General features: G+C 47.6%; 1 protein-coding gene across 1 annotated transcript in view; it reads right to left on the bottom strand.

The window, feature by feature from the left end:
* Nucleotides 1-21,462, bottom strand: part of LOC137323491 (desmin-like) — a 35,051-nt gene extending 13,589 nt beyond the window's left edge. Inside the window, exons 1-4 of the mRNA XM_067987000.1 lie at nucleotides 20,802-21,462; nucleotides 6,871-6,931; nucleotides 5,048-5,143; nucleotides 96-257 (exon numbers count right to left, since the gene is read on the bottom strand). Coding sequence (XP_067843101.1) covers nucleotides 96-257; nucleotides 5,048-5,143; nucleotides 6,871-6,931; nucleotides 20,802-21,328 — 846 coding nt within the window. The 5' untranslated portion in view covers nucleotides 21,329-21,462. The remainder of the gene's footprint in view (nucleotides 1-95; nucleotides 258-5,047; nucleotides 5,144-6,870; nucleotides 6,932-20,801) is intronic.
* Nucleotides 21,463-25,820: the final 4,358 nt, after the last annotated feature.

Raw genomic sequence — 25,820 nt, forward strand, 5'->3', positions numbered from 1 at the left:
TTGTGTAACCAATAATTTATTAGCAAGGTCTTTGTCCACCTGGTCTCCCCTCAGTCCTGCACTGGAGCCATGTAATAGAGAGAAATTCCTCGTACCTTCGATTTGTACCACTCCTCGGCCTCCTGGACATTCTTGGCCGAGATGGACTCGTACTGAACGCGGATGTCGCGCAGGGCGGCGGTGAGGTCGGGCTTGGACATGTCGACCTCCACCTGGACCTGTTGCTCCTGGAGCTGAGCCTGCAGCTCGCGCAGTTCCTTTCAAAAGAAAAAAACAAGAAGGGGGAAGCAAAGAGACGCTTTTAAGCAACATACTTAAAAGAAACAATTCGCGGATCTGCCCCCCCACCGTGGCACAGCTCGGTTCAAGTGGGATGGCACCGCAGCTTTACAAGGGCCGCAGCATCGGACACTTCTTCTGCCTTCCCATGAGCAACGCCACGGGGGCTGCCTTTAAAAGAAATTTCAAAAGAGAAAGGAAACCAATCATTTCCGGTCAAACCTCCAACTGGCCTGCGAATCATTTCACTTCTAATTTCCCTCAGGAGACCTTAAAGGGAAACACCAAGTTGCACGCAGATGCACTTGAGTTGCAGAATATCACAGTGGGGTAAATTTTCCCCTTAAGGTCTCCTTTGCTGTGCCTCCCTGAGGGAAATGAGATGCTGGTTGATCCGCAGGTCAATCAGAGGGAGACAGGAAATCAGTGGCTTCTTTTCTCCTTGGGATAAAATTTGCATACGTCACGCAGGCCTCTTAAAATGTTTACATATGCTAGGGAGCTCCCGTGCGTTTGGACAAAGTGTTGCTTTATAAGGACAGGGGAATGGTAAAGGTTTAATGTTCCCGATGCAGGAAGTCAGTGGGAAATAAAATGGTGACAGAAACAAAAGGCAGTAAGGGAGAGTGTACAGAACATGACCGGACAGATGGTCTGAGAAAGCAGGGCAAAGACCAAGGGAAGTCTAGATTAAACTGCATTTATTTCAATGCAAGAAGTCTGATGGGCAAGGCAGATGAACTCAGGGCATGGATGGGTACATGGGACTGGGATGTTATAGCTATTACTGAAACATGGATAAGGGAGGGGCAGGACTGGCAGCTCAATGTTCCAGGGTACAGATGCTATAGGAAAGATAGAGCAGGAGGTAAGAGAGGAGGGGGAGTTGCGTTCTTGATTAGGGAGAACATCACGGCAGTAGTGAGAGGGGATATATCCGAGGGTTCGCCCACTGAGTCTATATGGGTAGAACTGAAAAATAAGAAGGGAGAGATCACTTTGATAGGATTGTACTACAGACCCCCAAATAGTCAACGGGAAATTGAGGAGCAAATATGTAAGGAGATTACAGACAGCTGCAAGAAAAATAGGGTGGTAATAGTAGGGGACTTTAACTTTCCCAACATTGACTGGGACAGCCATAGCATTAGGGGCTTGGATGGAGAGAAATTTGTTGAGTGTATTCAGGAGGAATTTCTCATTCAGTATGTGGATGGCCCGACTAGAGAGGGGGCAAAACTTGACCTCCTCTTGGGAAATAAGGAAGGGCAGGTGACAGAAGTGTTGGTGAGGGATCACTTTGGGACAAGTGATCATAATTCCATTAGTTTTAAGATAGCTATGGAGAAGGATAGGTCTGGCCCAAAAGTTAAAATTCTAAATTGGGGAAAGGCCAATTTTGATGGTATTAGACAGGAACTTTCAGAAGTTGATTGGGAGAGTCTGTTGGCAGGCAAAGGGACGTCTGGTAAGTGGGAGGCTTTCAAAAGTGTGTTAACCAGGGTTCAGGGTAAGCACATTCCTTATAAAGTGAAGGGCAAGGCTGGTAGAAGTAGGGAACCTTGGATGACTCGGGAGATTGAGGCACTAGTCAAAAAGAAGAAGGAGGCATATGACATGCATAGGCAGCTGGGATCAAGTGGATCCCTTGAAGAGTATAGAGATTGCCGGAGTAGAGTTAAGAGAGAAATCAGGAGGGCAAAAAGGGGATATGAGATTGCTTTGGCAGATCAGGCAAAGGTGAATCCAAAGAGCTTCTACAAATACATAAAGGGCAAAAGGGTAACTAGGGAGAGAGTAGGGCCTCTTAAGGATCAACAAGGTCATCTATGTGCGGAACCACAAGAAATGGGTGAGATCCTGAATGAATATTTCACATCGGTATTTACGGTTGAGAAAGGCATGGATGTTAGGGAACTTGGGGAAATAAATAGTGATGTCTTGAGGAGTGTACATATTACAGAGAGGGAGGTGCTGGAAGTCTTAACGCGCATCAAGGTAGATAAATCTCCGGGACCTGATGAAATGTATCCCAGGACGTTATGGGAGGTTATGGAGGAAATTGCGGGTCCCCTAGCAGAGATATTTGAATCATCCACCGCTACAGGTGAGGTGCCTGAAGATTGGAGGGTAGCAAATGTTGTGCCTTTGTTTAAGAAGGGCGGCAGGGAAAAGCCTGGGAACTACAGACCAGTGAGCCTGACATCTGTAGTGGGTAAGTTGTTAGAGGGTATTCTGAGGGACAGGATCTACAGGCATTTGGAGAGGCAGGGACTAATTAGGAACAGTCAGCATGGTTTTGTGAGAGGAAAATCATGTCTCACGAATTTGATTGAGTTTTTTGAAGGGGTAACCAAGAAGATAGATGAGGGCTGTGCAGTAGACGTGGTCTACATGGACTTCAGCAAAGCATTTGACAAGGTACCGCATGGTAGGTTGTTACATAAGGTTAAATCTCATGGGATCCAAGGTGAGGTAGCCAATTGGATACAAAATTGGCTTGACGACAGAAGACAGAGGGTGGTTGTAGAGGGTTGTTTTTCAAACTGGATGCCTGTGTCCAGCGGTGTGCCTCAGGGATCGGTGCTGGGTCCGCTGTTATTTGTTATTTATATTAATGATTTGGATGAGAATTTAGGAGGCATGGTTAGTAAGTTTGCAGATGACATCAAGATTGGTGGCATTGTGGACAGTGAAGAAGGTTATCTGGGATTGCAACGGGATCTTGATCAATTGGGCCAGTGGGCCGATGAATGGCAGATGGAGTTTAATTTAGATAAATGTGAGGTGATGCATTTTGGTAGATCGAATCGGGCCAGGACCTACTCCGTTAATGGTAGGGCGTTGGGGAGAGTTATAGAACAAAGAGATCTAGGAGTACAGATTCATAGCTCCTTGAAAGTGGAGTCACAGGTGGATAGGGTGGTGAAGAAGGCATTCGGCATGCTTGGTTTCATTGGTCAGAACATTGAATGCAGGAGTTGGGATGTCTTGTTGAAGTTGTACAGGGCATTGGTGAGGCCACACTTGGAGTACTGTGTACAGTTCTGGTCACCCTATTATAGAAAGGATATTATTAAACTAGAAAGAGTGCAGAAAAGATTTACTAGGATGCTACCGGGACTTGATGGTTTGACTTACAGGGAGAGGTTAGACAGACTGGGACTTTTTTCCCTGGAGAGTAGGAGGTTAAGGGGTGATCTTATAGAAGTCTATAAAATAATGAGGGGCATAGATAAGGTCGATAGTCAAAATCTTTTCTCAAAGGTAGGGGAGTCTATAACGAGGGGGCATAGATTTAAGGTGAGAGGGGAGAGATACAAAAGGGTCCAGAGGGGCAATTTTTTCACTCAAAGGGTGGTGAGTGCCTGGAACGAGCTGCCAGAGGCAGTAGTAGAGGCGGGTACAATTTTGTCTTTTAAAAAGCATTTGGACAGTTACATGGGTAAGATGGGTATAGAGGGATATGGGCCAAGTGCAGGCAATTGGGACTAGCTTAGTGGTATAAACTGGGCGACATGGACATGTTGGGCCGAAGGGCCTGTTTCCATGTTGTAACTTCTATGATTCTATGATTCTATGATTCTATAAAGCAGCCTGCGTGTGTCTCTTTAAGGCTTAAAAGGTATAATTGTTCTGAACTCCAGGAATGAATTACTGTTACAGGTCAGACTGGAATTCTTTCTCTTTATTAAGTGCGTATGGAGAGGTGGGGTGAATTTCCTCAGAGCCTCTCTCGCTCCCCCACCAAAACTTCGTCAGCAGTGGGGCGGACACTCCGTTTGAGGGTGAGGAAATTCACCCCCACGGTTCAAATTTAAAAAAACTTTCTTTCATTAGAGCTTTTCATGTCCTCATGTACCTGTCCTGGGAGTGTTTGATGGGACAGTGTAGAGGGAGCTTTACTCTGTATCTAACCTGTGCTGTACCTGCCCTGGGAGTGTTTGATGGGACAGTGTAGAGGGAGCTTTACTCTGTATCTAACCCGTGCTGTACCTGCCCTGGGAGTGTTTGATGGGACAGTGTAGAGGGAGCTTTACTCTGTATCTAACCCGTGCTGTACCTGCCCTGGGAGTGTTTGATGGGACAGTGTAGAGGGAGCTTTACTCTGTATCTAACCCGTGCTGTACCTGCCCTGGGAGTGTTTGATGGGACAGTGTAGAGGGAGCTTTACTCTGTATCTAACCCGTGCTGTACCTGCCCTGGGAGTGTTTGATGGGACAGTGTAGAGGGAGCTTTACTCTGAATCTAACCCGTGCTGTACCTGCCCTGGGAGTGTTTGATGGGACAGTGTAGAGGGAGCTTTACTCTGTATCTAACCCGTGCTGTACCTGCCCTGGGAGTGTTTGATGGGACAGTGTAGAGGGAGCTTTACTCTGTATCTAACCCGTGCTGTACCTGCCCTGGGAGTGTTTGATGGGACAGTGTAGAGGGAGCTTTACTCTGTATCTAACCCGTGCTATACCTGCCCTGGGAGTGTTTGATGGGACAGTGTAGAGGGAGCTTTACTCTGTATCTAACCGGTGCTGTACCTGCCCTGGGAGTGTTTGATGGGACAGTGTAGAGGGAGCTTTACTCTGTATCTAACCCATGCTGGACCTGCCCTGAGAGTGCTGACTGCTGACATTTGATGCTTGAAATGGAGAAGTCCCTTGAGGTACACATCACACAAGTACGCCCTTGGAAAGAGAATGGATAAAAACCCCAAACCCGATGGGATATGAGGAATAAAGGCTCCATTGCTTTGATTCACTCAAATCTGACTCACCTCCTCGTGCACTTTTTTGAGGAATGCGATCTCCTCGTTGAGGGATTCAATGCGACGCTCGAGATCGATGCGGGCCAGAGTGGCTGCGTCAACATCCTGCAAAACGGGGGGGGGGGGAAGAAAACAGTTGCTGCAGTCGGGATTAAGTCCAATTGTTCCGGTCACTCAGTAAGATGACTCCTGCTGCCAGCTGTCAGCGGGGCGTTTAAAAATAACCCAGGGCACCGTCAAAGAAAATACCCACCCCCCACCGTGCCCTGTCTCAATGAGTACGCAGCCGGCCCGGGGCGGGGTGGAATGTGGGGGGCGGAGGGGGGGAGTATGTTTCGTTGCTTTATCCGTACCTGGATTATTGACTGAACCGATCGCCAACAAATCCCAACTTTTAGGAACATAGGAACAGGAGTAGGCCATTCAGCCCCTCGTGCCTGCTCCGCCATTTGATAAGATCATGGCTGATCTGTGATCTAACTCCATATACCTGCCTTTGGCCCATATCCCTTAATACCTTTGGTTGCCAAAAAGCTATCTATCTCAGGTTTAAATTTAGCAATTGAGCTAGTATCAATTGCCGTTTGCGGAAGAGAGTTCCAAACTTCTACCACCCTTTGTGTGTAGAAATGTTTTCTAATCTCGCTCCTGAAAGGTCTGGCTCTAATTTTTAGACCGTGCCCCCTACTCCTAGAATCCCCAACCAGCGGAAATAGTTTCTCTCTCTCCACCCTATCCGTTCCCCTTAATATCTTATAAACTTTTACTCCCTTTTGTTCTGAGATTTTGTCAAAGAAGAAGGCGCCTTCTCAAGGGGCAACTGGGGACGGGCAATAAATGCCGGCCTTGCCAGCGACTCCCACATCCCGGGAATGGAAGTTTTAAAACCTACGCTAGATTGCCAGTGACAGGACCCAGAATCTCACGGCGATGACAACCGTTTCGTCACCGCCGCTGGGTCAGAATCCTGGAACTCCCTACCAAGGGCCGCTGTGGGAGAACCTTCACCACACGGACTGCAGCGGTTCAAGAAGAAGGTCCCACCACCACCTTCTCGAGGGGCAACTGGGGACGGGCAATAAATGGCGGCCTTGTCGGTGATAGGACCCAGAATCTCACGGTGATGTCTTTCTCCACCCCAACCGGGAAAAAGGGTTTCAGAGGCAGACTCCGCTCAGCACACTGAGGGTATAAAACAGCTGTGTCACTCTCGCACTCAGTCGGCACTCACTCGCAGTTGGAGGAGAGGGGGAGCAACTCTGGTTTCCTGCCTGTAGGACCCTCTCTGCCTCTTCCCACCGCCCCCCCACCCCCCGCCATCAGATTACATAGCTTGAGTAGAGGTCGCCAACTCTGGTCGGACGTATTCCTGGAGGTTTCATCACATGACCTCCCACCGCCCCGCCCCGCCCCCCCACACACACACACTCCCGCCATTGGTCGGCCATCCTCGAGACGCCCCGCCTTCGCATGGCCAATCGGAAAGCGAGCAGACTCTACGTTACCCGATTGGATGGTTCTTGACTGTCAGTCAAACAGCCTCCCATCTCCAACATTTTTATAACCAAAGTGTTCAAAGAAAATGAAAATAAAAACACTCCATTTTTGTTTTGACGCTCCGCTGAGTTTTCTCCCTGTGTGTGTGTGTGTTTTTTTTTTTTGCTGGCAGCAGTGTCCTGGAGATTAATCTTCATTTCCTGGAGACTCCAGGGCAGCCCTGGAGGGGTTGGCAACCCCCTTCCGCCCCCACCCCCCCCCCCCCCCCCCCCCCAGGCCTGAGGCAAAAGAAAACAAGTGAGTATAAAAGAAGGGGATCAGAATGCAGGACTCACGTGTCTGAATGCAGCAAGGTTGTTCTCGGCCTCCTCCTTCAGGTGAATCTCGTCCTGCAACCTGCAAGAGTGGATAATGGTTTGGATCCGAATCTCACAGCTCGTGGACTGACCACCCCTCTCAGGTTTTTTTTTGAATGACCTTTCCCTTCTCCCCGGGGAGGTGAGGAGACATTTGTGCCGAGGCAGTGAAACTGGGCTGAGACTGAGGGACTCAGATCACGTAGAATCATAGAATCATAGAATCATAGAAGTTTACAACATGGAAACAGGCCCTTCGGCCCAACATGTCCATGTCGCCCAGTTTATACCACTAAGCTAGTCCCAATTGCCTGCACTTGGCCCATATCCCTCTATACCCATCTTACCCATGTAACTGTCCAAATGCTTTTTAAAAGACAAAATTGTACCCGCCTCTACGACTGCCTCTGGCAGCTCGTTCCAGACACTCACCACCCTTTGAGTGAAAAAATTGCCCCTCTGGACCCTTTTGTATCTCTCCCCTCTCACCTTAAATCTATGCCCCCTCGTTATAGACTCCCCTACCTTTGGGAAAAGATTTTGACTATCTACCTTATCTATGCCCCTCATTATTTTATAGACTTCTATAAGATCACCCCTTAACCTCCTACTCTCCAGGGAAAAAAGTCCCAGTCCATCCAACCTCTCCCTGTAAGTCAAACCATCAAGTCCCGGTAGCATCCTAGTAAATCTTATAGAAAGGCCCCTTACCGCCACCAACTACAACAACTCGCATTTATACAGTGCCTTTAACGTAGTAAAACGTCCCAAGGCGCTTCACAGGAGCGATTATCAAACAAAACTTGACACCGAGCCACATGAGGAGATATTAGGACAGGTGACCAAAAGCTTGCTCAAAGAGGTAGGTTTTAAGGAGCGTCTTAAAGGAGGAGAGGTAGAGAGAGGCGGAGAGGTTTAGGGAGGGAATTCCAGAGCTTAGGGCCCAGGCAGCTGAAGGCACGGCCGCCATTGGTGGAACGATGGAAATCAGGGATGGGTTGCACACGGTGACACCGCAAGTCCCGGCCAGAATGGAGATGATTGGGTAATTCCCCCCGTCAATCACGGCTGGAGACCGCACTGCTGTAAGTGACTGGGATTGATTTTACGCACGTGGTTTGTATGATGTAACTTTCCTCCACTCACTGCACTTCGCTGGAGAAATAATCCTGCTTTTATCGGGAGACTTTGCTGTAGTTTCTGTCATGAGTTCTGTTTGCTGTAGTTCTGTCGCGACTCTGTTTAAATAGACTCTGTGGACTGTTTGCTGTAAGTCCCACCCCACCGCCAACTCATTGGCTGACACAATGTTCACTCCGCCTTTTATAATCTCGTGCTTTCAATTCAGCGAGTTCACAAATCTAAAATAATGTCCAAATTTCCTTTTCTTTCCAACATCGACTGTACAAGGACCTCAGAAAATCCGGCGTGAGAAAAGGCCATTCGCCCATCGTGGACCCCCTCACCCCCACCAGTTGACCCTCTACTTTAAGGAACTGTGGCCTGGAAATTCTGCCGCACGGTGCCCGTTTTCAGGGGGCTAAACAACCCCCAATGCTCCCAATATGGCGGCAGGAAACGCGCGCAAATTACCGGCCGGAAGTGCTGCACCCGCTGAGCACACGGCGGGAACATTCAGTGGCGGAAATTCTCGGTTTTCATTCTCGATTTTGAAAGGTCACTTGCTGGACTCGGGCAGCACAGCCGTGGCGCTAGCCGGCAGGAAGGCTCATTCTTATCTGAATGTGGAGCCAGGAAGAGCGCGTTAAAAGCAGGTGGGCTCCCCTTCCCTTCTGGTCCTAGGCCTCCCCCTACTCCTTGTGCTAGGCCTCCCCCTACTCCTTGTGCTAGGCCTCACCCTACTCCTTGTCCTAGGCCTCACCCTACTCCTTGTCCTAGGCCTCACCTTACTCCTTATTCTAGGCCTCACCCTACTCCTTGTCCTAGGCCTCCCCCTACTCCTTGTCCTAGGCCTCACCTTACTCCTTATTCTAGGCCTCACCCTACTCCTTGTCCTAGGCTTCACCCTACTCCTTGTCCTAGGCCTCACCCTACTCCTTGTCCTAGGCCTCACCTTACTCCTTATTCTAGGCCTCACCCTACTCCTTGTCCTAGGCCTCACCCTACTCCTTGTTCTAGGCCTCACCTTACTCCTTATTCTAGGCCTCACCCCACTCCATTTTCTAGGCCTCAGACCACTCCATGTTCTAGGCCTCAGACCACTCCATGTTCTAGGTCTCAGAGTACTCCTTGTTCTCGGCCTCACCCTGCTCCTTGTTCTAGGCCTCAGGCCACTCCTTGTTCTAGGCCTCACCCTACTCTTTGTTCTAAGTCTCAGACCACTCTTTGTTCTAGGCCTCACCCTACTCCTTGTTCTAGGCCTCAGGCCACTCCTCGTTCTCGGCCTCACCCTGCTCCTTGTTCTAGGCCTCAGGCCACTCCTTGTTCTAGGCCTCACCCTACTCTTTGTTCTAAGTCTCAGGCCACTCCTTGTTCTAGGCCTCACCCTACTCCTTGTCCTAGGCCTCAGTCTACTCCTTGTCCTAGGTCTCAGATTACTCCTTGTTCTAGGCCTCACCCTACTCCTTGTCCTAGACCTAAGTCCACTCCTTGTCCTAGGTCTCAGATTACTCCTTGTTCTAGGCCTCACCCTACTCCTTGTCCTAGACCTAAGTCTACTCCTTGTTCTAGGCCTCACCCTACTCCTTGTTCTAGGCCTCAGACCACTCCTTGTCTAATGGGCCTGTCCAGTTATTTTTGGTGATCATCCACCTGCTAAATAATTTGGTGGTAACTTTCCCCTTGGCATTCCACGATTAAATTAGCTTTCAGGTCCTTCCAAATGCCCTTGAAGCCGGTCCTATATTTACCGTTGATCCCAGCTGCCTTCACTGTAAATCCCCTGCTCTTGTCTCAGCTGTTTACAATTTCTGGCTCAGATTTATCTTTCTAATATAGACCCAGCTACCGTATGTGTAACTGTCTATGTTTACATTCTTCTTAAGATGTCAGCCACGGCTCAGTCAGTGGCACTTGAGCACATAATCCAGGCCGACACTCCCAGTGCCAGTTACTGAGGGAGCGCTGCACTGTCGGAGGGGCCGTCTTTCGGATGAGGCGTTAAACCGAGGCCCCGTCTGCCCCCTCTCAGGTGGACGTAAAAGATCCCCACGGCCGCTATTGCGAAAAAGAGCGAGGGGAGTTATCCCCGGTGACCTGGGCCAATATTTATCCCTCATCCAACCTCACTAAAACAAAAAGACAGATGATCTGGTCATTATCACATTGCTGTGCGTGGGAGCTTGCTGTGTGTAAATTGGCTGTCACGTTTCCCACTTTACAACAGTGACTACACCTCGAAAGTACGTCATTGGCAAGGTCCCGCAAACAGCAGTGAGATAAACGAGCAATTAAAGGGTTTTAGTTTGAACACCGTTCACGGAGCATGTACATCGTCAATTTAAAATGATCACTGAGACAGTGAGGAGAGAGGTCACCACAACAGTCTGCATTTAAATCGTGCCTTTAACGTAGTAAAACGTTCCAAGGCGCTTCACAGCGGCAATTATCAGACAAAATTTGACACCGAGCCAAAGAAGGAGATCATTAGGACAAATCTTGGTCAAAGAGGTGGATTTTAAGGAGAGTCTTAAAGGAGGAGAGAGAGAGGCGGAGAGGTTCAGGGAGGGAACTCCAGAGCTTAGGGCCCTAGGCAGGTGAAGGCACGGCCGCCAGTGGTGGGGCGAAGGGAGTGGATGCACGAACAAGGCAGACTGAGGCGACATTATTTTACGGCGTCGGACTCCAGCAGCGGATTCCTGTATCTTCCACCCTGCCTGTCCTGAGACCGATATACCGGAGGAATTTCGCAGAGCGCCCACTGGTCTCACAAAATAACAGCTGGATGGCCTCCGCGGAAACATCTGGAAGGATTCCCTCGCCACAAAGCCGCAGCCTTAACTTTCTTTTCCCTCTTTTAAAAAAAAAAATAATTGACCCAAATTGGAATTCCTGGCTGAAGTTGATTGAGGAAAAAAAAAATCACAGCCCCCCCCCCCTCAAGACTTTGCTAAATGGCGACCCGTACCAAACTTCAGGCCCTATCGCCCGGGACACCCCAGAAATGGTGGGCAGTGTGACCTTCTGCTCCCATCGCCGTGGCAATGATCCCCTCCCCTCCCCCTCCCACCTTGGGCCGTCCACGGGGGCAGCTGAAACGGCTCCCCGAGTCAGGCCGTAAATGAAGATCGGAGGTTCTAAGAAAGAACTTGCATTTATATAGCGCCTTTCACGACCTCAGGACGACCCAATGCGCTTTACGGCCGATGGAGTACTTTTTTTTGAAGTGTTACTCCCTGTCGTAATGTAGGAGACGCGGCAGTCAATTTGCGCACAGCAAGATCCCACAAACAGCAATGGGATAATGACCCAATGATCTGTTTTTTTTAGTGATGTTGGTTGAGGGATAAATATCGGCCCAGGACACCGGGGGAGAACTCCGCCCGCTCTTATTCGAGATGGTGGCCACGGGATCTTTCACGTCCACCTGAGAGGGGCAGGCGGGGCCTCGGTTTAACGTCTCGTCCTAAAGACGGCACCTCCGACAGTGCAGCACTCCCTCGGTACTGGCACCGGGAGTGTCGGCCCGGATTTTGTGCTCAAGTCTCTGGAGTGGGGACTTGAACACACGACCTTCTGACTCTGAGGTGGAAGTGCTACCCGCTGAGCCGCGGCTGACACAAGTAGTCTATTCGGCCCGTCGCACCTGTGCTGGCTCTCTGACCAGAGCTCTCCCCTTAGTTCCAAGCCCCATGCCTTTTCCCCACACCCTTTTTCTTTCTTGAATATTTATTCTCTTCCCTTTTTATGGAGGCTGCTCACTCCCCTGTTTCTGGGAAGTGTATTCCATGTCCTACTCGTCTCCTGACCTCTCCCTTTTTGTGTTTGTTGGCGATGGTCTTAAATTGATGCCCTCGAGTTACCAACTTGGCGACCGTTTGTCCGATGAAGCAGTGACAACTTGTCAATCGTTTGTCTTAAACGCAACAAGCTACAGTGGTGAGAAAACAGCTGGCTCCCTCATCGTTTGATGTTCATATCCCACTGAGGGGGATTGTGCAGAGTTTAATCATAATCAGGGATTCACATTGAACAAATACCCACAAGGAGGGAGGAGAAAATATAACAGACGTTAGCTGCCCTGTCTGGAAATTATGGATCAGTGGAAACTTAAAACCGGGATCTGCTATTTTTCTTACAAGACTTTTGATTTTTTTTTTGTGCTGATTGCAATTTTCGACTCTGTTCCTCAACGGGGCTGTGTCTTTCTTTTCTTGGCCTGTGTTGTTTGAAGGGAATGCCTTACCACTCTTCCACCCACACCCCCTAACAACCTGCCCTCCCCTTCCCCCTCCATTCCTCCAGCCAATTCTCTATATATGGGCAGCAAACAGTCTTTCGATGGCTTTAAATGGCTTGACTAAAATAATCTGACGGTTCCTCTCAGAGACAAGAGCCGCAGGGAGGGAGGAACAGCAGTCAGTGGGTGGCCTTGAGTGCAACTCGTACTGAACAGTCTCCTCTCATCTCTTCGCTGTCCTCCACTGAAAGCGCTTACTCGTGCTGAGATTCGGTTACAAGGGTGCCATCTGGTATCTTGCCCAGCCTTCATTGTAGGAGTCTAGACGCCGAGTGTGGGTGGGCTGTTCGACTGCGGGGGGCATCGCGGCCACGCTCAATTCTGCCCTCGTTCAAAAATCCGCACGCGCATACACGCATTCTATTAGAAATATATATAGTGCTCAAGAAGTCCTGGCTGATTTTCCCCATCTAACTCAAGGTGGGCTTCTCAGGTCAGCTTCTGGTCAGTGTGACTCAGTGCCACGCTGTATATTGTCTTTACATATTAGTTCATCCCGGAAGTCACAGTGTTACTTTTATGGCTTTCAAATTCCTTCAGGCAGATGAATTTCCCCCCCCCCCTCTCCACTACAAAATGGCTTCGCCCAATCTAAGGCTCAGTGCCAAATGGCAGTACATTTTACCCACTTTCCTTAGCGTGAGTGAAACCACTGCACAAGGTAACAGAGCATAAAGGGAACATGGGTGTCGGTATATCCTGTTAGCAGGTACCTGCCTTTCCACAAGTTCGGTTAGTCTGCCTCTAGTTGGGGACAGGATGGAGAAATGGTGGAGAGACTGGAGGAGCTGGGATCGTTCTCCTTAGAGCGGAGAAGGTTAAGGAGATGGTGATGATAGAGACGTGGGGTTTTGACAGAGTAAATAAGCAGAAACTGTTCTCACTGGCAGGAAAGTCAGTAACCGGAGGACACGGATTTAAGGTATTTGGCAAAAAGGCAGAGATGACGAAAGTTTTTTTTTTAACGCAGCGAGTTGTTATGATCTGGAATGCGCTGCCTGAAAGGGCGGTGGAAGCAGATTCAATAATAACTTTCAAAAGGGAATTGGACGTATATATATATGAAAACAAAAAATTTGCAGGGCTATGGGGAAAGAACGGGGGGAGTTGGACTAGTTGGATAGCACTTTCAAAGAGCTGGCACAGGCACGATGGGCCGAAAGGACTCCTTCTGTGCTGTATGATGCGATGAATCTATGAAATAAGTGCATCTCAGGACTTTTCTATCTGTTCCTCAATGACACACGATCTAGCTATCTCCAGCTATCGCATTATGATGGGTGTTTGCCTCATTCACTGGCTGGTTCACAATGACCTACAAATAACTACATGGTACAATTCCAATCGAGATTGCCAGCGTACTATGCTGAAGTCAAGACTCATCGTGCTGTCTCCTACTCTAAATCATTCTTTCCCGTGGTTTACCCTCCGTTCCCCCTGCAATCTACAGGCTTCCCACAAGCTACTCACAGATGAGGAAGGGAATTCGGCCCATCTTAATCCATCCATTTAGATCAACCTCTACATTCCCACCCCCCCCCCCCCCCCCATTGCTGCATCTACTTGTTTCTCAAACAATTCCAGGGTTTTCCCCTCCACTGCTCTGCCCAGATGTGGATCATTCCCAGTGAGCGAGCGGCCAATCTATGGAACAGGCTCCCTGGGGAGACGGTGGGAGCAGTCAGTATTGATTCATTCAAATGCAAATTAGTGAGATTTCTTTCAGTAAATAACATCTTGGGATCCAGTATACGAGTAATTTGAGACCTGACGTGTGGTGAGTGTGACAGGCTCGGGAGGAACAGGTGGCTTTGGACCTCTGGTTTCAAAGCTCTCCCCCACTGGAGGTTTTCCTCACCTCATGTCTGGGTCTGTCATAGACTAATTGATAGAGATTGATTGCTGTAATTAATCAACAACTCCATTATGATCGTATCATGCGATTACTGAGATGGGAGAAGGTGAACTAGATGAACCCTGGTCTTTTATCATCCAGCAATTCCTATGTTCCTATCACTCTCAATGTGAAAAACCCACTGAAAACTGTCCTAAAGTTACTTTTTACTACTTTGAAACTCTGTCCGCCTTGTTCTACTCCCGCATTTTAGAGTAATATTCCGGATTAGCCTTTTCCATACCCATTTATTCATTTGTACATTTATGTAAGACCATACCTCAGCCGCCTCCTTTCCAGATAAAAAAAACCCCCGGATCTTCCCAGTCTTTCCTCATAACTCAGATCCCTACCCTGGGGATTAGCCTTGTGGTCCTTCTCTGCACTGCCTCCAGTGTTCGAATATCTCCCTTGTTTCTTGGCGACCAGTCCTCGAGGAGTTTGCCCAGTGCACTTTACTGCTTGATCACAGGTTCCTCTGACTTGTAGTCTACTGTTTTGATTATGACATTCAACATTCTATTGGATATTTTAAAAGCGTATTAAGTATGGCATTACCTAACCAGGATTCCTTTGCTTCTCTCCTAATCTTTTCACGGGTTAGATACAGAGTAAAGCTCCCTCTACACTGTCCCATCAAACACTCCCAGGGCAGGTACAGCACGGGTTAGATACAGAGTAAAGCTCCCTCTACACTGTCCCATCAAACACTCCCAGGGCAGGTACAGCACGGGTTAGATACAGAGTAAAGCTCCCTCTACACTGTCCCATCAAACACTCCCAGGGCAGGTACAGCACGGGTTAGATACAGAGTAAAGCTCCCTCTACACTGTCCCATCAAACACTCCCAGGGCAGGTACAGCACGGGTTAGATACAGAGTAAAGCTCCCTCTACACTGTCCCATCAAACACTCCCAGGGCAGGTACAGCACGGGTTAGATACAGAGTAAAGCTCCCTCTACACTGTCCCATCAAACACTCCCAGGGCAGGTACAGCACGGGTTAGATACAGAGTAAAGCTCCCTCTACACTGTCCCACCAAACACTCCCAGAGCAGATAGCATGAGGCAGATGTAAACCTCTCTCCACATTATTCAAACATTAGAATCTATCCCAGACTGACAGAATGAAAGTCCATCTCTGACAGTTATAAGTATCTAACCTGATGTGAGATTGGGGCATCCTCAATGTAGACACAACTGGGCATCCCAATCAGCGCAAATTGGCACAAAATGTACAGTCCTTCTCAGATGGCTGGCATAACCACGGGGTGGCAGTATGTGGCAGTCTCCTGGGCAGAGTGGGGAGAGCTTCACTCTGCACCCAACCCATAACCTGATCTGAAGCACAGAAGGTTAAGGGGAGATTTGGTCGAGGTGTTCAAAATCATGAGGGGTTTTGATTGAGTAAATAAGGAGAAACCGTTTCCACTGGCAGGAGGGTCGGTAACCAGAGGACACAGATTTAAGATAATCGGCAAAAGAACCAGATGGGTGGATGGGGAGAATTTTTTTTCAACGCAGCGAGTTGTTATGATCTGGAATGTGCTGCATGAAAGGGCGGTGGAAGCAGATTCATTAATAAGTTTCAAAAGGGAATTGGATAAATACTTGAAAAGGATAAAATTTACAGGGCTATGGGGAAAGAGCAGGGGGAGTGCGACTAAATGGATAGCTCTTTCAAAGAGCCGGCACAGGCACAATGGGCCGAATGGCCTCCTTCCATGCTGTATGATTCTATGATAATACATTCAGTGCATGTTATATTCTCTTATTAAGCATATATTACTAGTGAATCTCACAGGTAAATATTCTCATTTCTTATCAGGATTAAGTGAAGGTGAAGTTAATATATATTCCTCAGGCTGAAGTTTTGGCCTCTGAAGGAAGTTTAAAGCACAGTAGGAGACCATTCAGCCCATCGAGTTTGTGCCGGCTCTTTCCGAGAGCATCCAAAACCAATCCCACTGCCCCGCTTTCTCCCCACAGCCGTGTATCGTCCTCTGCTTCAGAGTTTAGCTGCTCTTCCGATGTAATAGACTCTGCCTCAACCACACCTTGTGGAAAAGCATTCCATACTCGCCTGCCTAAAGAAATTTCTCGTAACCCTCATCCGTGCCTTTGTTACCTCCAGCCTCGACCATTCCAAAGCTCTCCTGGCCGGCCTCCCATCTTCCGCCGTCCTTACATTGAGCTCATCCAAAACTCTGCTGCCCGTATGCTAACCCGCACCAAGTCCCCTTCACCCATCACCCCCCCTGTGCTCGCTGACCTACATTGGCTCCCGGTCCAGCAACGCCTTGATTTTAAAATTCTCATCCTCTTATTCAAGCCCTTCTATGGCCTCACCCCCTCCCTATCTCTGTAACCTCCTCCGGCCCTACAACCCTCTGAGATCTCTGCGCTCGTCCAATTCTGGCCTCTTGCGCAGCCCCCACTTTCTTTGCTCCACCATTGGCGGCCGTGCCTTCAGCTGCCTCGGCCCTAAGCTCTGGAATTCCCTCCCTAAACCCCTCCACCTCTCTCCACCTCTCTCTCCTCTTTTAAGTCGCTCCTTAAAACCTACCTCTTTGACCGAGCTTTTGGTCACCTGTCCTAATGTCTCCTTCTTTGGCTCGGTGTCAAATTTTGTCTGATTCACACTCTTGTGAAGCGCCTTGGGACGTTTTACCACACTAAAGGCGATATATAAATGCAAGTTGTTGTAACCTCTCTCCTCACTCTCTTAGTGACAATTGTAAATCGATGATATACACATTCTATGAGCGGTGTTGAAACAGCAAAGGTTGAAGTTGAAAGAGCTCCAGGAGTCTTATTCGACTCAAAGTTCCATCAAAGTCGAGCAGCAATCAACAGAATTTTGAATGCATCACAGAAAGTCGGGATCAAACTGCCCAGTGCTCTGGACAGACAACACCAAAAACAACTTGCATTTATATAGCACCATTAACGTTGTAAAACATCCCAAGGTGTTTCACAGGAGCGATTATCAAACAAAAATTGACACCGAGCCAAAGGAGATATTAGGACAGGTGAAAAAAATCTTGGTCAAAGAGGTAGGTTTTAAGGAGCGTCTTAAAGGAGGAGAGAGAGGTGGAGAGGTTTAGGGAGGGAATTCCAGAGCTTAGTGCCTGGGCAGCTGAAGACATGGCCGCCAATGGTGGAGCGATGAAAATCAGGGATGTGCAAGAGGCCGGAATTGGAGGAGCGCAGAGATCTCTCCTTGAGTGCTGTGTCCAGTTCGGTGTAAAGTCTTTGACTGCCACAAAGTCACTGTATCTGTTCTGGGACACTCTTGGTTGCTCACCAAAGCAATCAGAGATCAGCATTGTACCTAATAGATACTTGTCCCTAATGGAGATTGACTACTGTGCCATCTCTCTTACACCACAGTATCAAGATTGGAATCCATAGTGTAATGGAGGATGCTGGCCAATGAGAAAGAGGTGAAATTTAATTAACAAACCACGACATCAAAAGCTGATGAGATTACAGAGTGGAAACTCTCTGCCAAGTGTTAGACTTTGTATAATGACAGCAACAGCTTTCATTTTAACTCTGGATTTCTTTTTCAAATATTACGTTCAGTGCAGTGAAGGGGCTGCAGTAACATCAAATCCCACAGGGGATTCCTGAACTCAAACACACTCATGCACTATCCCAACCCCTGACTTAAACACACTATCCTAATCTCTAGTTCACACACACTATCCCAATCCCCAAATCAGACACACTATCCCAATCCCCAACTCAGACACACTATCCCAATCCCCAACTCAAACACACTATCCCAATCCCCAAATCAAACACACTATCCCAATCCCCAAATCAAACACACTATCCCAATCCCCAACTCACACACACTATCCCAACCCCTGACTTAAACACACTATCCCAATTCCCAAATCAAACACACTATCCCAACCCCTGACTTAAACACACTATCCCAATCCCCAAATCAAACACACTATCCCAACCCCTGACTTAAACACACTATCCCAATCCCCAAATTAAACACACTATCCCAATCCCCAAATTAAACACACTATCCCAATCCCCAAATCAAACACACTATCCCAATCCCCAAATCAAACACACTATCCCAATCCCCAAAACAAACACACTATCCCAATCTCTCTCAAACACACTATCCCAATCCCCAACTCAAACACACTATCCCAATCTCTCTCAAACACACTATCCCAATCCCCAACTCAAACACACTATCCCAATCTCTCTCAAACACACTATCCCAATCCCCAAATCAAACACACTATCCCAATCTCTCTCAAACACACTATCCCAATCACTCTCAAACACACTATCCCAATCCCCAAAACAAACACACTATCCCAATCTCCAACTCAAACACACTATCCCAATCCCCAAATCAAACACACTATCCCAATCTCTCTCAAACACACTATCCCAATCCCCAAATCAAACACACTATCCCAATCCCCAAAACAAACACACTATCCCAATCACTCTCAAACACACTATCCCAATCTCTCTCAAACACACTATCCCAATCCCCAAATCAAACACACTATCCCAATCCCCAAAACAAACACACTATCCCAATCTCTCTCAAACACACTATCCCAATCTCTCTCAAACACACTATCCCAATCCCCAAATCAAACACACTATCCCAATCCCCAAAACAAACACACTATCCCAATCCCCAAATCAAACACACTATCCCAATCCCCAAATCAAACACACTATCCCAATCCCCAAATCAAACACACTATCCCAATCCCCAAAACAAACACACTATCCCAATCACTCTCAAACACACTATCCCAATCTCTCTCAAACACACTATCCCAATCCCCAACTCAAACACACTATCCCAATCCCCAAAACAAACACACTATCCCAATCTCCAACTCAAACACACTATCCCAATCCCCAAATCAAACACACTATCCCAATCCCCAAAACAAACACACTATCCCAATCTCTCTCAAACACACTATCCCAATCCCCAAATCAAACACACTATCCCAATCTCTCTCAAACACACTATCCCAATCTCCAACTCAAACACACTATCCCAATCTCTAGTTCAAACACATTATCCCAAACCCCAAATCAAACTCACTATCCCAATCTCTCTCGATCACATTATCCCAAACCCCAAATCAAACGCACTATCCCAATCCCTCTCTCTCAGTCATACACACTATCCCAATCACTCTCAAACACACTATCCCAATCTCTCTCAAACACACTGTCCCAATCTCTCTCGAACACACTATCCCAATCCCCAAATCAAACACACTATCCCAATCTCTCTTGAACACACAATCCCAATCCCCAAATCAAACACACTGTCCCAATCTCTCTCGAACACACTATCCCAATCTCTCTCAAACACACTATCCCAATCCCCAAATCAAACACACTATCCCAATCCCCAAAACAAACACACTATCCCAATCTCTCTCGAACACACTATCCCAATCTCTCTCAAACACACTATCCCAATCCCCAAATCAAACACACTATCCCAATCTCTCTCGAACACACTATCCCAATCTCTCGCTCATACACTATCCCAATACCCAACTCAAACACAATATCCCAATAACACCCAAACTAGACCCCTACTCCACATCCCAAAGACACAATCCACGACTCTATAACCATTTACCCGAGCCTTTTCTCTCATCTCCTAGTCAACAATAAAAAAATAACATGGATTTATTGTCCGTCCGTAGTGTGGGACTGGAGTCTCCCTTCCCGGAAGGACATTAGTAAATCAGTTGGGTTCTTAGGACATGGTGATTTACTGGTACTAGTTAGCTCAGATTCAAACCTTACAATGGTGGGATTATGAACTCACAGTCTCTGGGTTACTAGTCCAGTATGATAACCACATGTTACCACACCCATCGACCATCACCTAAACCCCAATCTATAGCCCATTACCTACACTCCCTAATCAATATCCTGTAAAATAACCAGTCTACAGTCCTTATCCCAAAGAAAAGAAAGATTTGTATTCATACAGCGCCTTTCACAATCTCAGCACATCCCAAAGCACTTTATAGCCAATAAAGTACTGTCACTGTTGTAATGCAGAAAATACAGCAACCAATTTGCACACAGTAAGATCCCACAAACAGCAATGACCAGATAGTCTGTTTTAGTAATGTTGGTGGAGGGATAAATATTGGCCAAGACACTGGGGAGAACTCCCCTGCTCTTCTTCAAATAGTGCTATGGGATCTTTTAGATCCACCTGAGAGGGCAGATGAGGCCACAGTTTAATGTCTCATACTAAAAGCTGCACTTCCAACAGTGCAGCACTCCCTCAGTACAGCACTGGGAGTGTCAGCCTGGATTATATACTCAAGTCTCTGGAGTGGGACTTGAACCTACAACTTTCTGACTCAGAGGGGAGAGTGCTACCCACTGAGCCACAGCTGACATGCAACGATAAAGGAAATGAGTGATATTTATGATCGCAAGGAATGGGACAGATCTGACCAATGGGGTAAGGGTGAGATACGTGAGTGAGATACCAGCCACATCTTTAAACCCAACTGAGGGGGGCTTCATCTCCGACTCAGGGGGGATGTCCTACCTCTGTTTGAGTTTCTGCAGGTCGTCCACCAGATTGTCCCTCTCCACCTCCACCCGGACCTTGTCGCTGGTCAGCAGGTCGATCTGCCGCCGGAGGTCCCTCATCTCCTGCTCGTAGAGGTCATTGACCCGCCCGGGCTCCTGCCCCTTCAGCCGGTTCACCTCGGCCACCAGCACCTTGTTCTGCTGCTCGAGGAAGCGGACCTTCTCGATGTAGCTGGCGAAGCGGTCGTTCAGGTGCTGCATCTCCGCCTTCTCGTTGGTCCTGGTCTGGATGAACTCCTGGTTCAGGGCGTCCGCGATGTTGAAGTCCACCACCTCGTAGCCTCGGACCGGGACCTTGGCCCGAAAGCTGGAGTAAGAGGGCATGGTGGAGGACTTGGAGATCAGCACCCTGGAGGACGCGTTGCTCCCACCGCCAAAGCGGCCGCTGGAGAAGGAAGCCCTGGACATCTGGGGAGATGCCATCAGGTTCCCTCCGAAGGTCCTTCTGTAGGAACTCGAGGCTGTGGTGTTTGCAAAAGACATTGTGTGCTGCTTAGGTCTCCGATTTTCTTTCCTACTCCCTTTCCTTTCCTTTCTATCTCTCTATCTCTCTCTCTCTCTCTCTCCCCTTCTAACTACAGCACTTACAATGAAGTGGCAGGGCTGCAGTTCCAACCTCCCACTATAAATATGCTGCTCAGAATGACACGGCTCGTAACTCCTGGGTCCTAGTGCCCCATGCATCACACGGCCAACCCTCCATACTTGTGCCCTGGCCAATGTTTATCTCTCAACCAACACCACTAAAAATAGATTATCTGGTCATTATCACATTGCTGTTTGTGGGATCTTGCTGTGCGAAAATTGGCTTTCGTGCTTCCTACATTACAACACTTCAAAAATACTTCATTGGCTGTAAAGTGTTTTGGGACGTCCTGAGGTTGTGTAAGTTGTTATAGGAATGCAAGTTATTTCACTTTTTTAAAATTAGCTCCACGGGTGGAGTTCTGGAATCAAATCAGCTACCATTTCATTTTCCACTGAACACTTTTGTTTCAGAAAAAGCTGCCCCCATGGTGAATCGACTCAAAACCAAGCACACAGGGACCGATAGTCTCTGACTGATTTGCAGTGCACACTCTCCCCTCGAAGGGACGTGCCCCACTTACCTGAGCCCATAGGGGACTTTGTGCAACATGGGTGATAGAGAGTCGGCAGCCCATTTTACATCTCTCCCCATTTCTGTTTGCAGCCATCGCATTATTTTATATATAAACCCCCCCGAACCCCTCGATTAGATTCCAGCCTGTAACTCACTCCCGGGTATCCATTATTCTATATATAAACCCCCCGAACCCCTCGATTAGATTCCAGCCTGTAACTCACTCCCGGGTATCCATTATTCTATATATAAACCCCCCGAACCCCTCGATTAGATTCCAGCCTGTAACTCACTCCCGGGTATCCATTATTCTATATATAAACCACCTGAGCCTTTCGATTAGATTCCAGCCTGTAACTCACTCCCGGGTATCCATTATTCTATATATAAACCACCTGAGCCTTTCGATTAGATTCCAGCCTGTAATTCACTCCCGGGTATCCATTATTCTATATATAAACCACCTGAGCCTTTCGATTAGATTCCAGTCTGTAACTTACTCCCGGGTATCCATTATTCTATATATAAACCACCCGAACCCCTCGATTAGATTCCAGTCTGTAACTCACTCCCGGGTATCCATTATTCTATATATAAACCACCCGAACCCCTCGATTAGATTCCAGCCTGTAACTCACTCCCGGGTATCCATTATTCTATATATAAACCACCCGAACCCCTCGATTAGATTCCAGTCTGTAACTCACTCCCGGGTATCCATTATTCTATATATAAACCACCCGAACCCCTCAATCATTTTCCAGCCTGTAACTCGCTGTTTAACTTTTGATGATATATTTTGTCACTACTGTGTAGTTTAGTTTTTAATCGACGGAGTCACATGACTAAATATTTTCCGAACTACGTTGGCTCCCTCCGGGCAGGAGTAGTTCTTGGAGTCGACTGTTAAGTGGGCACCAGTCACATCTGGAAAGTGTGAGCAGTGTCTCGGTTACGTCATGGGATGGCAGGACTGATCTTGTAGAAGGGAGAAATCAAAGTGCGCCAAAGCACCTGTCTTGAAGTTTACTCTCAGTGTGGGTGGGAGCAGGTTTGCTTCAGCAGCCTTGGGTTAGTGGAGGAGGAAAGTATTGTTTGCTGCTCTTGAATGCATCCAATGAAGGCGTCTGCAGTGTGTGCCCATGTGTGGAAGTCAGGCAAAGGCGAGGTTCAGACTTGGAGTTGTGCAGAGTGGTGAGTTGGGCAGGGTACCGTAGAGCCTGATGGCAGCTACGGAACAGCACCAAAGGACACCGGGTCGTCAGCCGCGGCTCAGTGGGCAAGCCCTCTCCCATCTGGCTCAGACGATTGTGGGTTTGAGCCCCACCTCCAGAGACCTGAGTCCATAATCCCAGGTCGACGCTCCCAGCGCCAGCACTGAGGGAGTGCTGCACTGTTGGAGATGCTGTCTTTTGGATGAGACGTTAAACCGAGGCTCTGTCTGCCCTCTCGGGGGGAATGTAAAAGATCCCATGGTCACTATTCAAAGAAAAGCAGGGGAGTTCTCCCTGGTGCCCTGTACAATATTTACCCCTCAACCAACATAGAATCATAGAAAGTTACAGCACAGAAGGAGGCCATTCGGCCCATCGTGTCCGCGCTGGCTGAAAAAGAGCCATCCAGCTTAATCCCACTTTCCAGCACTTGGTCCGTAGCCCTGTAGGTTACGTCACTTCAAGTGCACATCCGAGTACTTATTAAATGAGTTGAGGGTTTTTCCCACACCACCCTTTCAGGCAGTAAGTTCCAGACCCCCACCACCCTCTGGGTGAAAAAAAATTTCCTCAGCTCCCGACCCCTAATCCTTTTACCAATTACTTTAAATCTATGCCCCCTGGTCACTGACCCCTCCCTATCCACTCTATCTAGTCCTGTCATAATTATATACCTCAATTAAATCTCCCCTCACCCTCCTTTTTTCCAAAGAAAACAACCCCAGCCTATCCAATCTTTTCTCATAGCTAAAATTCTCCAGCCCTGGCAACATCCTCGTAAATCTCCTCTGTACCCTCTCTAGTGCAATCACATCTTTCCTGTAATGTAGTGACCAGAACTGTACACAGTACTCAAGCTCTGGCATAACCAATGTTCTAGCAAAGCCTCCCTGCTCTTATAGTCTATGCCTCGGCTAATAAAGGAAAGTATTCCATACGCCTTCTTAACCACCTTATCTACCTGTCCTGCTACCTTCAGGGATCTGTGGACATGCCCTCCAAGGTCCCTCTCTTCCTCTACATCTCTCAGTATTCTCCCATTTATTGTGTATTCCCTTGCCTTGTTTGCCTTCCCCAAATGCATTATCTCACACTTTTCTGGATTGAATTCCATTTGCCACTCTTCTGCCCACCTGACCAGTCCATTGATATCTTCCTGCAGTCTACAGCTTTCCTCCTCACTATCAACCACACGGCCAATTTTTATATCATCTGCAAACTTCTTGATTAAGCCCCCCACATTCAAGTCCAAATCACCAGTCTGCCATGTGGGACCTTGTCAAAAGCCTTGCTAGAATCCATGTACACTACATCAAATGCATTACCCTCATCGACCCTCCTTGTTACCTGCTCAAAAAATTCAATTAAGTTAGTCAGACCCGACCTTCCCTTAACAAATCCATGCTGACTGTCCTTGATTAACCCGTGCCTTTCTAAATGACGATTAATACTGTCCCTCAGAATCGATTCCAATAATTTGCCCACCACTGAGGTTAGACTGACTGGCCTATAATTACTCGGTCTATCCCTTTCTCCCTTTTTAAACAACGGTACAACGTTAGCAGTCCTCCAATCCTCCGACACCACGTCTGTAGCCAGGGAGGATTGGAAAATGATGGTCAGAGCCTCCGCTATTTCCTCCCTTGCTTCTTTTAACAGCCTGGGATACATTTCATCCAGGCCTTGTAATTTATCTATTTTCCTGCTAACCCCTTAATACTTCCCCTCACTATGTTTATCCCATCCAATATTTCACACTCCTCCTCCTTAACTACAATCCCTACATCGTCCCCCTCTTTTGTGAAGACAGATGCAAAGTATTCATTAAGAACCAGACCCACATCTTCCGCCTCCACACACAGGTTACCTTTTTGGTCTCTAAAAGGCCCTACTCTTTCCTTAGTTATCCTCTTGCTCTTTATGTATTTATAAATATATTTTTGGGGTTTCCTTAATTTTACTTGCCAGTATTTTTTCACACCCTCTCTTTGCTTTCCTAATTTCCTTTTTAATTTCACCCTTGCACTTTCTATACTCCTCTAGGCTTTCTGCAGTATTGAGCTCTCAGTGTCTGACATAAGCTTCCCTTTTTTGCCTTATCTTACCCTGTGTGCTCCTTGTCATCCAGGGGGCTCTAGATTTGGCAGTCCCACCCTTTTTCTTTGTGGGAACATGTTTACTCTGAACCCCTTGAATCTCCCCCTTGAATGCCTCCCACTGCTCTGACACTGATTTACCTTCAAGTAGCTGTTTCCAGTCCACTTTTGGTAATTCACTTCTCAGCTTAGTAAAATTGGCCTTTCCCCAATTGAGAACTTTTACTCCTGTTCTATCTCTGTCCTTTCCCATAACTATGCTAAAACTAACTGAATTATGATCACTACCACCAAAATGCTCTCCCACTGATACTCCTTCCACCTGCCCAGCCTCATTCCCTAAAACTAAATCCAGAACTGCCTCCCCTCTTGTTGGGCTTGCTACGTACTGACTAAAAAAGTTCTCCTGAATGCATTTTAAGAATTCTGCGCCCTCTATACCTTTCACACTGATTCTATCCCAGTTAATATTCGGGTAGTTGAAATCCCCCACTATTACTGTCCTATTGTTTTTGCACTTCTCAGAAATTTGCCTACATATTTGCTCTTCGATCTCCCTCTGA

The sequence above is a fragment of the Heptranchias perlo genome, chromosome 7 (genome assembly GCF_035084215.1).
Source record: "Heptranchias perlo isolate sHepPer1 chromosome 7, sHepPer1.hap1, whole genome shotgun sequence".
Taxonomy (NCBI): Eukaryota; Metazoa; Chordata; class Chondrichthyes; order Hexanchiformes; family Hexanchidae; genus Heptranchias; species Heptranchias perlo.